The sequence below is a fragment of the Falco biarmicus genome, chromosome 15, assembly GCF_023638135.1.
Source record: "Falco biarmicus isolate bFalBia1 chromosome 15, bFalBia1.pri, whole genome shotgun sequence".
Taxonomy (NCBI): Eukaryota; Metazoa; Chordata; class Aves; order Falconiformes; family Falconidae; genus Falco; species Falco biarmicus.
The window spans coordinates 15,285,939-15,300,171 of record NC_079302.1 but is presented as its reverse complement, the minus strand read 5'-3'; the positions used below and the strand labels follow the sequence as shown (position 1 = coordinate 15,300,171).

The following is a 14,233-nucleotide window of genomic DNA, read 5'->3' as shown; positions in this document are numbered from 1 at the left end:
TTTGTGAATGTCTTTCGCTGCGCCACACAATACCCTTTGTTTTAACCTGTCTTTGAACGGTTGTCTCCCGTTTTGTGTAGTTATTTGGTGCTTGGATTACAGAGCTGCTGGGACAGGCCTGATGGAGACCAGGCCTTGATAGCTGCAGTTCAGGCTTCTGTTTACTGGGGGAGTCACTCCTCCGCTCGGCAAAGCCGATCTGGGATCCCAGGCTCTGGGGTGATCTGCCGTCCTTGGGTCTGGAGTCCTGGGCAGGCAAGGTACAGCCTGCTACGGAGAGCTGGCAGAGGGGTGGACAGACTGAAGCAAACAAACCAACCAGCCCTTAATGAAAGGGGTGAGCCATTTTGAAGGACTGGGATTTTTAGAAAAATACGTGGTTGGAAAATTTCTGAGCATCTCAATTGTGAACAGCATCTTTCCAGGCTTTGTGGCAACTCAACAGAAAGGTACCATGTGCTCCAATTCACATTTTGCACCAGTGTATAGTGGCTTGCAGTCTATATATTTGATTGAGTATCCTTTCAGACCATTCGTATCCCAGAAGCTAGAGTATTAAACTATATATAGTCTCTGACCTTAAAGACAGGTTTGTTTTCACCTTCTCCCATGGCTGAATTGAGATAGCAGGAGCTCGCAGGTCCTCCTGCTGTTGTATTCTATATTTGTGTCTCACCTTGCACTCTGTCGTTTTGTGTCCTGAGCAGTACACGTGCTTTCTGGCTCATCCAACTTATTTAAGCGTGCCTCTGGCCTCAGGTACATACTGTCCTGAATGCTGCTGTTCAGAGACCTGGTTCTTCCCAGCACTGTCGTTGCATACTCACTGGTATTGTATGGGGTGGGGCAGAATTAAAAAGAAATGCTCTTTTTCTATAAATAGCTGTGTTCTGGATATTTTCTTGGTGGGTTCCTGTTCCCAGTTTCAAATTAAGTCCCCCAGAAGCCCAGCGTGAGGAGCTTCAGCTTCAGGGTCCTGGCTAGTCCTCAGCATCCTCTTTAAAAATTGGCACAGCTTGAATTGCATCTTCCTTGACTTCTCTTGGTGTAAAAAGAAAATTGTTTGCTACAATTTTGATGATTGACTGACTTTCTTGTTTCTGGGTTTGCTTTATACAGAATTATCAGTCTTAGGGCCAGAAACCACTGGCACAAGTTATCAGATGGCTGGCTGTGTCATCCTGCTCCGCAGGGCAGTTCTGAACCACGGCTGTCAGTGACCATTTGTCTTGGCAAGCTAGGCAGAAAGCTGCCCGTCATTGCTGTGGGGCATTGAGCTTGTTCCAGTGCGCTTTCCGCTGGGTTATGGTCCATGCAGAATTTCATAAGATCCACTCTTCACTAGATGCAGTTTAGAGAAACTTGTGCAAAATGTTCCAGTCCCTCCTTTTGTGGCTGAGCTAGAGCCAGGGAGCTCCGTGTTTTCACCATTTTCGTGGACTATGTGTAGAGACTCTTGCTCACCTCTCTGCAGAATGTTACTGCAGTCTTCTCCAGCATCTAGCCCAGCATTTTAATTAGTCTCCTAATTTCTCAGACTGAGAAGATCTTGGTGTACTGTTGTTAGATGTGTGGCTGGCGCTGCCCTACTACCCTTTAGTGACAAATACTCCTGCTATCAACTAATACGAAATCCAAACCATGTATATCCTGGAACTTTTATGAATAACATTATCTGCTTGCTTTCCTCTGAGTGATTTTTGGTTTATGGTGCCAGGACTCGGTGCTGCTTTTTCAGCCTAGCACTGGTAATCGGTGTATCTGGGTTTATACCACAGCTGTCTCTGCGATGCATCTGGAGATCAGTTGGTCACTGATCTAACAGCAGAATTGCAAAACTGACAGTTTAGTAGGTTTAATTCAGGAGCTTCTTATGTGTGCAGAGGACCTTCGATGTGGTTGCTTAATTAATGCTCTGGAGTCTGGCTGTTGATCTAAAGGAGCAAGGTGGTTCAGAAGCAAAGCTTGCTGAGTTCTCATGGAAGCCTTGCGGATATGGCAGTGGAAATGGCTGCATGACCTGTGCTCTGGATTTCTGGTTTTGCCAGACATTTGTACTGAGATACCAACTTTAGGTGGAAAAAATGGATCACTGTGCTTAGTCATACCACTGGGGCCCTAACTCAAGGCTTCTAACTCACACCCAACTGTTCTTGAGCTATCTGCTTTGGAGAGAGAAACTTAAAATGCCTTCTCATTCCTTGCTCTGGAAAGCCTGATGCCTGTTGTTAGCTGCTTTCTGCAGTTTCACCGGCATGTGGTCTAATTTTGTTTTAGGCAAGCTTGTAGATGACATTCTTTTATTTGCTGTATCTTTCTTCCAACTTGATGAAAACAGTTATAAATTTAGCTGGCGATCTTTTGCACATCTGAAACGGATGCGGCATCTTCTGTGGTTTTTGCCAGATGTTTAAACATTCACCTAAAGGCGTGCAAGTGGCTTCTCTGTATTAGATTATTGAGAAGAGTTTGCAGAACCACCAGCTTTTGTACACAAAGTCTTTTACCCTCAATCATTTTCAAAACAGAGTTTGTGTTGAGATTAAGCCTGAACTAATGAAGTTATTCCTGTGTTTGTGAATGATGTCAAAGCAAAATGTCAGAGGGATCTAAATCAGCAGGTGAATATAGCACATAACAGACTTCGTTATAGGACAGATGACTGTTTACTTGATCTAGAATTTTCTTAACATGGTGTTCTAGTTTTTAGTGGGAAATAGCAATGTCAAGGAGTGTTCTTAAAAAAATAAAAAATTCCCCTGTTGTTAGGTTTCTGTAAAGCCTGTTATTAGCAAGGAACAGTGAGCACTGCACTTGGTGTTTGGTGTGCCACGACAACAACTGTCAGGTGGAAATGTGAGAAAAAAATCAATAACTGAGACTGTAGCTTGCACAAGGCCTGAAATGATGGCATTAACTGCTGTTACAATTATTTGGGAAAGGTTTCCAAGAGTGTGTCAGTAGCCAAGGCGTGCTCAAGTCTAGTCAAATGGCTTGTGAGTGGCTGGAGGCCACCTCTCACGTGGCTGTCCACGAGCACTTCGTTCGCTTGATTCCAGTGCAGTCTGATGGGATTTGAGGTGCTTGTGTTTAACTTTTCGAACGCTTTCAAATACAATGCGATGTAAAATTGCATTGGAGGTGATCATACTTCAGTCAGTAACTGCAAAAGGCAGAAGGGTGGCTGGGGGAACAGTATTGCTGCCTTTTAGCTTTGGAAATATAAGTGGAGGGGCAAAAAAAGTTGAATATATTCTTAGAACAATTGTCAGTCATGGTATTGAGAAAGGCGAGGTTGGAAATGATGGTTGCGAATTAGCAAGTCAGCGCAGCTCTGTGCGTGCATTTTTGTGGTAATTGTTCAGACTTGAAGCTGAAAAGTTCTGAAGTAGGAAAGGAACAGAAGACAACACAAAGCACATTGCAATTTGGTGATTTTCATCTTCTCAAACAAAAGTGTGTTGCTGGCAAAGCAGAGGCTTTTCTGAGGGATTTGATTTGAAGCCAGTCAAATCTCAAGTCAGCAAGAACAATTGTGCTGGTTTCAATATGTTTTGGAGTGAACTCTGGATTATGTAAATTTTTTGTTCTGAAAAGTTGACTGTCTAGAAATAACCCTTTCTTATGCAACAGATCTGTTCCCTATATATTTATACTGAGAGTCCTGTCGCAAATTCTTGTCACTGAAGTAATGTTTTTACCAATTTTATTCCTCTCGGCACTACTGCACAGCCAAGGCTATTCTTCTGCTTTGTGGTGGATCCCTACTGACTTACAATTAGTTGTACCTGAGCAAATTGCCATAGACACGGGAGCTTTTGGCAGGTTTAAAAAAAAGTGCCTTAGGGTTCTCTGCTGAGCTCCTAGTAGTAGTGAGAAAGCATCATGTAAATGAGGGGCTTCTTGAATCCAAGGGTAGCTTTTGTGGCTGCCCATTAAAATCTGCAGGCTTTACAAGGAACTGACCCCATTAGATATAAAATCACTCAAATTCAGGGAAAGCAGAATGAGCAGCGTGACTTTTCAGTTTCCAGAAAAGAGCTCTTTGTTGGGCGGTGTGGAGGAGTGGGAGGATGAATCCTTACTACCACACATTACTGATTACCACTCTTCTGTGGGTAAAAGAGTTCAGTAGCTGCTTGGGTTTAAAAAAAAAAAAAAAGGTTGAAAAAATGGAAATCAAAAGTAATGAGACAGCTGCTTGATGTATTTCCTGTGGGCAACAGGTTTGGGGGTGAAAATAAACTCTGGGGTCAAGTGAGTGTATGTGGATGGGCAACAGGTGCTCTCTTGGCCTCCCAAGAGGCAAAGTAACCTGGAGGAAGGACTTAAAGGTTCTTGTTAAGCCATGTGGGCAAATGGTAGGCAGTGTTATCTAGCAATCTCATCACTTTGATGTAAATGAAATGTCATAATTGATCTGTTCAGCTATCTGCTGTCAGCTGCTTGACAGAGATGCATTACAATACTACACACGATCTCAGATTCATTAACCGATCCTTCGCTGTGCCACTGCCTGGGAGCATTAGCCTTAGTTTCAGTAGTTTGAAAAGGGAATAAAGTAAGGGAGGAAGAAGTCAGGGCTTGCAAGACTGTTTCATAACCTACTGTGTTAACAGTTTTCTGTCATTAAATATACAGAAAAAGAAAAAAAAAAATATTGGTGATTGCTGAGATTTAGTTGAGCTGGTACTATAGGAATGTACTGGTGTGAGCTAGGCGGTATTGAAATCATAGAATCATTTAGGTTGGAAAAGACCTCTGAGATCATAAAGCCCAACTGTTAACCCAGCACTGCCAAGCCCACCACTAAACCATGTCCCTAAGCACCACATCTATGTGTATTTTAAACACCTCCAGGGATGGTGACTCCACCACCTCCCTGGGCAGCCTGTGCCAATGCTTGACCACCCTTTCAGTAAACATGTTTTTCCTAATATCCAACCTAAACCTCCCCTGGTGCAACCAGAGGCTGTTTCTTCTCATCCTGTTGCTTGTTGTCTGGGAGAAGAGACGGACCCGCACCTGCCTGCAGCCTCCTTTCACGTAGTTGTAGAGAGCAATAAGGTCCCCCCTGAGCGTCCTTTTCTCCAGGCTGAACACCCCCAGTTCCCTCAGCTGCTCCTCATAACACTCATGCTCCAGAGCCTTCCCCAGCCTTACTACCCATCTCTGGGTACGCTCCAGGACCTCTACGCCCCTCTTGAAGTCAGGGGCCTAAAACGGAATGCAGTATTCAAGATGTGGCCCCACCAGAGCTGAGTACAGGGGCACAATCACTGCCCTGGTCCTGGCTGGCTACAGTGCTTTGGATATCAGCCAGGTTGCTTTGGCCACCTGGGCATGCTGCTGGCCCACATTCACCTGGCTGTTGACCAAGACCTCCAGGTCCTTTTTCACCAGGCAGCTTTCCAGCCGCTCTTCCCCAAGCCTGTAGCTTTGCATCGGGTTGTTGTGACCCAAGTGCAGGACCTGGCACTTCTCCTTCTTGAACTTCATACAATTGGCCTCAGACCATCAATCCAGCCTGCCCAGACCCCTCTGCAGACCCTGCCAACCCTCAAGCAGATCAACACTCCTGCCCAGCTTGGTGTTGTCGGCAAACTTACTGAGGGTGCACTCGATCCCTTTGTTCAGATCGTTGATAAAGGCATTAAACACAACTGGCCCCAGTACTGAGCCCTGGGAACACCACGTGTGACTGGTCACCAGCGGGATGTGACTCCATTAACCACCGCTTGTTGGGCTCGGCCATCCAGCCAGTTTGTACCCACACATGCTCCAAGCCATGAGCAGCTGGTTTCTCCAGGAGATGCTGTGGGGAACTGTGTCAAGGGCTTTACCAAGGTCCAGGTAGGCAACATGCACAGCCTTTCCCTCATCCCCTAGGTGGGTCACCTTGTCACAGAGGGAGGCCAGGTCTGTCAAGCAGGACCCGTGCTGGCTGGGCTGTGCCACGGTCACCTGGGGAGACTGGTGGTGCTTTGTAGACCCTGTTATTGTGCAGGTGGATTTCAACCAGCAGCTGACATGAGCGATGTGTTAAATATCAGGTTCCTGACCATCTAAAGCAGGTATGGGCCAGTTCCTATGAACCTACGAGGTGATCCCAGCAGGAAGCCCAGCTGTTGGCCTAGATAGACTTATCTAGACTATGGTGTGTCTTGCCCTTGGAAGTTATTCCTCTAAATGAGAGCCAGTGCCCATTTCGGTGCTTGCCATTTATCATGAGAATTGGTCTGTTGCTGCGCCATTACTCTGTGGATATGATTTATTACCTTTCATGTGTCTAGGAAACATGCTGTTCACGAGAAATTACTCCTCGGTGTAGGGCTTAATTTTTCAAGAGTTTGGGTGCCCTAGAAAAGCTTAGTTAACCCTTTCAATTTCTGGGTGGAAAACTAAGCAGTGCATGTTAATGAGCTGCAGCAGCTAGATGTAGATTAAGTAGATCTTTCAGTGTAACTTGAAAAAGTTGACAGCTGGTTTCTAAATATGTAAAAGTTATTTATTTTCCCCGAGTAATGTTTAGCAGATGTAGCCAGATTGTTTTGAGCTTATCTGCTGTTTGATGTTTTTCTTTTTGTGAGCTCCTGATGTTTTACCACATTAAGTTCTTTATCTCCTTAGGATCTCTTGCATTGCAGCCACTGCAAGCTTCTCCCAGAGCCCCCAAGTTCTTTATTGAGCTTTGGCTTGGTTTAGGCTGTATAAAAGATTATATTTTCATTTACCTACACATTTGCAGCCATCTCCAGTTTTACTGTGTGTTGGAAGCAATGCAATAATCTAATGAGATGATCTGTTTGAGCAGCTGGTTTTAACCTCTGTGACATTTCTTGTTTGGGACTTAAGCCTCCACTGTCACTTTAGTACATGCTGTAAATTTTTCTTTTTTTTTTTTTTTTTTTGTACTTTTATTTTCATGCCATCTTTGTGTTTTTTCCATCCTTTGGGTCAGAGCTAGCAAGGTGGGATCATAACTGAACTGTAAGATTGTAGATTCTTTGCATTGAATGTGAATTTTTCTCATTTTCGGACATCTCCCTCACAACTGGGAGAGTGTGCGTGAGGCTGAAGCCAAAGAGGAATAAATTCTTCTTTCCCCCTTGAGAATAAAGCTGCTTTGGCATCATTGGTTCAAGGTCACTTGTAGTTCTGCTTCTCCAGCGTTTGTGTACCTTTTATCTGGCACTCCTGAGATACCTTTGAAATATCTCCAAAATATCAAGTATCGGAGAAGTTCATTTCAGTTCAGCTCTTGATGGGACGGAGGCAGTTGCCTACTCACTCCAGATCACAATGCTCAGGCTTTTTGTTTACCTGGAAGAAACAAGCACAAATCCACAGGAGACCAGTTATCATCAGAAGCTTTATTCCAGTTACATCCAAATTATGGTGGAGCCTTGTGGATCGCCGGTTTATTTTGCCAATGACAACATGGGGTGGCTGAGCATAGCTCCGCAATCCACAGAGGTCCTGCAAGGTTCACTGGTGGTCATGGTTCAGAAAACATTTCAAGTTCTTCAGATGTAGTTTGGGGGGTATCGAAAATGAAGCAATGCTGTTGCAATATGTAAGTGCAAAATGTCATTACAAGCAATGGCTCCTCACAAAGGAAAAGTTAGTTTAATAGGCTGTTGCATTTGTTACAATAACCATACTTTTTTGGTGATGTCTAAGGAGGGATGTACCATTATCCGTAGTATGGAGTCAGGCAATTTAGGATTTTTCTCTTATTTTTTTGTTCAGTATTGGAAGGCTCAAGAGAATGCTTTCTGCAGGCTGCCCAAGCGAGATCCAAACATTGGGCACTAAATCAATGTTCCAAACAAAAATTGCCTTCTATTGTAATGCAGAGCAAAAGGAATGGAGGATTTGTCCTGCCAGTATTTGAGCATATTATTGTCCTGAAGACAAAACCATCAGATCCATTGGGGCTGTTTTTTCTTTTGTGTGTTTGCCAGCAGTTCAAAAGGAGTGGAGAGAGGGGAGGTGGAAATTTAAAAGAAAAAAAGAAAAGCTGACCTTAACAACTTTGTGACAGATGTTTAAAAATCTTCAGTGTGGGCCAGTTAAGGTGTCAGCCTTCTCTGTCCTTCATTCCACCCATGATTTTGCACTTGCTTATGGATGCAAAGTATAATGTAAAGAGTGTTACAAGTTGAACAGCTGTATCTGAGTAGGAGGCAGTTTTGGCTGTATCTTCCCTGTACGTACCTCAGACAACACTAGCAAGGAATATTTGCTGGATGTAGCAAGAATTCTCTATAGTGCATCATCTTATACAACTCTCATTGCACTGAGTAGGTGTTGGGTGGTGAAATCTGTTCCGTATAGCTGGAGTATACAGTGCGTGTGGCTGAATCTAGAGTAGGAAGATATGGTTCGTCCCCTTGAGCTGCAGTCAGGCAAGTCTGCTTGTGTAAACTAATATAAATTCAGAAATTTCCTTTTTTTAAGTTCCCTTTTTGCTTTACATAGCATTTACCGTTAGAGTCCATTATATCTGAGGAAGCTGAAACAATCAGTTATATGAATAGTAACACTAGTAAATAACAGTGGGGCAGCTTTTTTGATCTCACTTGTTAAATAACTAAGGTGGTGGTTCAGGATTTCAAAAGGCTCCCATTTGTCCACAAACACAGGCAGAGGCCGGTTCTGCACTTTCGTTGTACTTGCATTGTTTCACGGCTGGGCATGCTGTGCCTGTAATAGCACACTGGTGGTGGCAACTGAAGGTCTAAGTATGTGGCTGTGGGTGACTTTCTGTGGCTGGGTTTCCGTATTGGAATATTTGCTGCAAGTTGTCTGGCTTTAAATATAACAATCTAATGACTCTACCTTTTTCTTTTTGTCCCTGAAAGGACAACATTCAGCTGGTACTCTTGATTTAGTAAAAATGGTGCCTGTTTTGATTACTTGTCATCAAGCACCTTTGTGGGCTTGAAGAAATCAATTACTTAAAGGCATTTGGCTGAAAACTCTGGTTCTTTAAATGAAGTAGTAGAGTTCAAAAGCTTTTATTACCAATGTCCTATACTTTCAAGACAGAGCTGTATATTTTGCTGCACTGTATGTTTGATTATTGAAGTAAGATTATATGTGATATCACAAAACTTATGCCTTACTCTCGCAGACCCCTGTGAAAATACCAGTGACTTCAAAATACTTTTTTTTTGGATCAGGAGAACTAACATGGCCACGTAACAAAATGTGGGGTTTGGTTTTTTTCTTTGTTGTAAAGGTAGAAACCCTTGTCTTAAAGAAGTGGCAAGGACGTATCATCCTCTCAAGAGGGTAATTTTAATGCTGCTACTACTCTGCAATGTGTAGAGGGAAGATTTTAATTTCTAGAATGTCCTATCTCATACAGCAAATTCACTTTAAAAATTACACTTTCTTCTTATATGCTCCTTCCAAAAATGAGGAAAGGATTGGAGGCAAAGGGATGCTCAGTGTCCCAAAGCCCATGGCTTTGGTGTGACTGTTGTTCTGTTGCACCAGGACTCCTGCAGCAGCAGTATTTCCCTGGTGCTTGCTTCCTTCTGCCCTGCGTACACACCGCAGTGAAGAGGGACCTGGGAGAGCTAGATGCAGTCGTTTGACACACTGTCATGTCTGGCACAGGACAAACTGTTTTATCTCTTGATGCTGCAGTTCATCCTCTGTGGAAGAGGACTGGCTGTCATTCTGTGTTGTATTGTGAGGATACATTCATTAATGTTTCGGAAGCACTCAGAACTGTGGCAGTGGGGGCTGTGCAAGTATAAAGTGACTGTCTTTCAGTTCTCTGCTGACTGTGAGTTTTGTAGTAGACACGCTGTGATTCAGAAGTGAAAGCAAGTCAGTAACAAGTCCTTTAAGTAAGATTTGTGATTTAAGAATGCTGATAGTTGGACTGATTCTACTGCGCCTTCATGAAGATTTTTTTTTTAACTTGGTTTGCTTTCATAGCCTGCGAGAAAGATTTAATTTTAGACGTTTCAGTTGACAAAGACATGCTGGTGCTAGATACGTATTTCAGATCCTTGTCATTGTACTCTATTTTTAAATTCAAGTGCCAGCCAACCTAAAGAGCACTCCCTGTGTCTACGTTCTGCATCCGTGCTGCAAAGCTGAATTCTTCTAAGCCTTAGCACAAGGCCACCGACTTATTTTTATGTTTTTCCTATTTAGCGAAGAGAAATGCTCTAGCAAGTTCTTTTCATTATCACAGAACTAAAACTGGTCATAAAAACAATCCTCCTCCTTCCAGAGGTCTGCTCAGGCATTGGCAATTTTTAAGATGCTTGCCTATCAACAGCCACTCGAGAAAGAATTTTAAATGGTTCTGTGACGTCAAGGAGGCCCAAGAAAATACAGTCTGGTGCCAAATGACTTCCATCATTGAAAGCACGCAGTAAGAAATAGATAACACAGAAATAAATCTTTTATGCAGTAGCAATCTCATGATACGCTCTAGCAACTCCAATAAGTGAGGTGGTCTGCTGTAGGAATAGCTAAAGAAGATGAACGTTCAGACTCTCATTTTCTAATTTATGATTAATGAAAAGCCAACCTAGTCTGTCTGACATCCTGCTGTCTGGACAGAATGTCTGCGGGTAGCTTGGACCCTGCAGAGGGAAATGCCCTGACAAAATTACAGCCTACAAAAGTGAACAACCTAAGTATGATGGACAAAAAACTGAATCTCTTGAATGAAAAGATGGACAAACTGTTGCATTTCCAAGAAGATCTGACAGGCAAACTGCAGCGAGTTAACAAAGGCATTGATGATGTAGAAAAAGGCATTAATGAGCTAACAGTATCCCGAGCAGCTCCCGATGAGACGGATGCAATGCAAAAAGGCCTAAAGGTATCGGACAGTGCTCACCAGGCTGATATCCAGAGCATATGCTCGGAAGTATTGAAGTTGATGAAAGCTGCCCAGCTAGATGCCTCGAAGCATAAGGAGAGGCTGGCAAAGATAGAGAAAAGGGTTGATACACTGGATAAAGTTATTACATTTGTGGGAGAAGTACTGAAAAATTCTAAAGTAGTGGATTTTATTCTCAAAGGTGTTGTGCCCTGGAAGAAGGGGAGTCTGCTGGAAATCCTTGTGGAGGTTGGTTTTGTTTTGCTATTCTTCATATTTTTCTTGATGAAGTAGCAGGGCTTTGGGCGCTCCTGCTGATTTCTCGCGTAATGTATAATTCAGGTTTTCCTTTCAGTGTTGTTTTTACAAGTTACTGGTGTGACCTTTGAATGGCGGGGCTCTGAAGGCAGCAACCAAGGCTCACAACATGCCTTGCAGTCTTGTCTGAAGTTCCCAAAGCGTGCCAAGCAATCCTGGAACGAGTACGAGTAGTAGATTGCTACTGTGAAGGAAAACTCGGCTTCTACCAGTGCTCAAAGATCAGCACTGTCATTCAAATTAGCGGGTGAATTGAGGCACCAGTGAAAAGTACGAGTAACATACTGGGAGCATTTTTGTGTTGGAAGATGCTTCTATTTTCTTGATCGATCATGAATTCTGAACACTAAAACTAATTCTGAACTTATTCTGAGCTTGCTAAAACCTGTGCTGACTCATGGCCATGTTACTGAGCAGACTTAGGTACTTCGACATCTTCAGTTTCTTTAGCTACAGCTTTGTGAGGAAACCGTGACTTTATCAACTCCATCGACGTTGTTCACTCTTTGAATCAAAGAGTTCTTGTGTTTTCAAGTTCCTAGACATAAATTCCAAAGCACCTCTTAATTATTGAGGACAGTGAGGGAGGAACAGGCGAGACTGGTACGTGTTTGATACGGTGTTCTGGAATTGATTAACCTTGTTTTTAAAAGTTGCGGGCATCTGGAATTAGTTTTAGCTAATGAGAGTTTTCAGTTTTCACTATGGCTTGTATCCTACAGCAGTGAAGAAGGGGAGGAAACCTGCAAGAGTTGGAATAATTTGTTCATTCCAAGAATCTCCGTGTATGTAGAGGTGTGATTACAGTAAAGAGAACTTAGCTCAAATGCAAATGTCCGTTTGTGTCTTAATCCAAATATTTTTCACCAAAACTGTAGAATGTTTTGGTGGGAGGTGCGCCTAAACTTTTACAAGAACAGAGCAATGCTAGGTGCTAGCATACCTTTTCAGGCTTTCTGAACGCTCTCCTGGTCTCCCTTTTTCTGTGCCAGAGGCTGACAAGTGAGCTAGACTGTTAGGAGACAGAAGAACGTATAAAGGATTTGCATTAACATTGGGAACAACTAGTCATACATTAGGTGTCAGTCCTACTTCTGGACAGATACAAAGCTTGTGCTTGCTTGCGGTTCCAGTTTCAGTTCTACAGATTCTTTGAGAAATGGAAGAGTTTGGCGCGTTCTGGTTAGAGCTGCATTGTTAGAGCTTGCCGCAGAGCCCTCCGCAGGGTTCGCGTCTCGAACTGACCTGATGGCGCCTGGCATGCCAGCGGCCAGGTGAAGGGGGGTATAAAGATGATAAAATAGTGGTGTTTCCAGATGGTCAGGGTCTAAGTGAAAAGAGCAGTAAGGGGGGATGTAAATAAAGGGAGGTGACGTGAGGGATACTGGAGGGCTGTTGCACATGGACGTCTCGCATACTGTCAGGATTTGTTGTCAGCTAGCCGCTGTGTGCTGCCTCCTCGTCGGTGTTTGCAAAAGAGGGGGTAGGAGGAGGTCAGAACTTCATCCAGGTCTTATGGGTGGGCAGATGGAGACCGAGAGGTGGACTGGCCTGCTGTTGGTGACCTGATGGACTAGGGTGGGGTGGAGGTCTGTGTCCCAGGCTTAACCACTCCTCAACTGTAGAACAGCGCAAGCAAGGAGTATTTTGTATTATATGTCGAGCAAGCTGAGAGTTTTTTTGGCTACCTCCAGTTTTGCAACATGGCCATCATTGTTCTCCTTTTTTTGTTTCTGGTCATGACCAGTTTTGGAAATTGGAGCATAAGGTCAATGGTAAGACCTTAAGATATTTTGATCGCAGGCTGCTGAGTGCTATTTGAACTAGAATTAGTGAGGTAGCGTATGTACGTGACCTAGCTGGGGTAACGTGGAGCGTAGCACGGTTGAATTTAAAAACAAATTGGCTTGCGCTAAGCCATGTGCTAGCTTCGGTCTGGTTTTTGCAGCCTGTTTTATGATAGCAGTGTAGACATGGCCAAAGGGCTCCACAGCTGCACATAAAAAGAATTTGCTACCTGATTGTTTCTGTTTTCCAGCTTTTGCTGTTTTGTAACAGTGTGCTGCTTATCGCAGAGCTGGCTTAGTGCGAAGTTACTCAGTATGGGGGTGGGAGTGGGGAGGTCATGTTTTCATTTCTGGGTGAAGCTGTTTGTTGATGGTATGACAGCATTCCAGGGATGCCATGGGAATGCTTATGGAAGAAGTTTTGTGGGATTGGAGTCAAATTATTAAAAGACTATGAATCGAGCTTCATGGGATCCAAACCTATAACTTCTTACTTAAAAAAAAAACAAAAAAAAAAAAACCAAAACAACAAAAAAAAACCAGACAGAAAAACCCACCAGCATTAAACTGTCACTTATCCAAGGCTTTCTTTGCACCTAGGATTTTGCAAGAATAATGTTCCCCCTGGTCATTGTTGCAGGTTTGCTTAGAGCTGTAATAAAAATGGTAATGATTTTTTACTACTTCTACTCTACGGGTGTTTTGTTTTTTGGGAAGGGGGAGGTCGGGGAGGAGGGTGGGTGCTCTGTTGTGGAATTTATGTGGTTGGAGCATGAAATCCTTAACTGCTTTTACTAACAGATGAAGGTGCTGATTTGCAGCAATCTTGTAACCAGAGTTATCTGTAGAAATATTTAAAATGTTAATTATTTGCTTGTACAAATAAGGATAGGAGTCTGCTTATCACTAGATTTTAGCAATATATCAACCAAGAACTTTTACGCTTTTTCATGTAACGCTTTTTGCTAGATATTAGTTACTTGGTTTTAATTTGATTTCAAATGTACAGCTGTGAAGTGCTCAGTGGTGCTATTAAAAAATATCCCTCCTCTGTGCTTTCTTAACTGGATGAAGAAATTTGCTTAAAAATAAGTTTGCTTCTGAAAGGCAGTAGGCCTGTTTTTAACCACGCCAAAGGTGACAAATGTAATGTCAAGTATGTGCACAAGAGTAACTATAAAGCTAGAGGCTTTTTTTTTGGTAGCATCTCTATCATAGCTCACACCATGAATCTTTCGATGCCTTGAGACAAATATATTAACCATATCTT

General features: G+C 43.1%; 1 protein-coding gene across 3 annotated transcripts in view; it reads left to right on the top strand.

The window, feature by feature from the left end:
• The window catches only part of MYLK3 (myosin light chain kinase 3), a 36,394-nt gene that overhangs the window by 4,502 nt on the left and 17,659 nt on the right, over window positions 1–14,233 (top strand). The window contains exons 1-2 of one of the 3 annotated variants that reach the window (XM_056360395.1): window positions 10,060–11,107; window positions 13,564–13,629. The exons of 1 other annotated variant lie outside the window; for it this stretch is intronic. In XM_056360395.1, coding sequence (XP_056216370.1) covers window positions 10,595–11,107; window positions 13,564–13,629 — 579 coding nt within the window. In that variant the 5' untranslated portion in view covers window positions 10,060–10,594. Of the gene's footprint in view, window positions 1–10,059; window positions 11,108–13,563; window positions 13,630–14,233 lie in introns of those variants that run through there. One more of the 3 variants, XM_056360394.1, reaches the window with a different exon arrangement.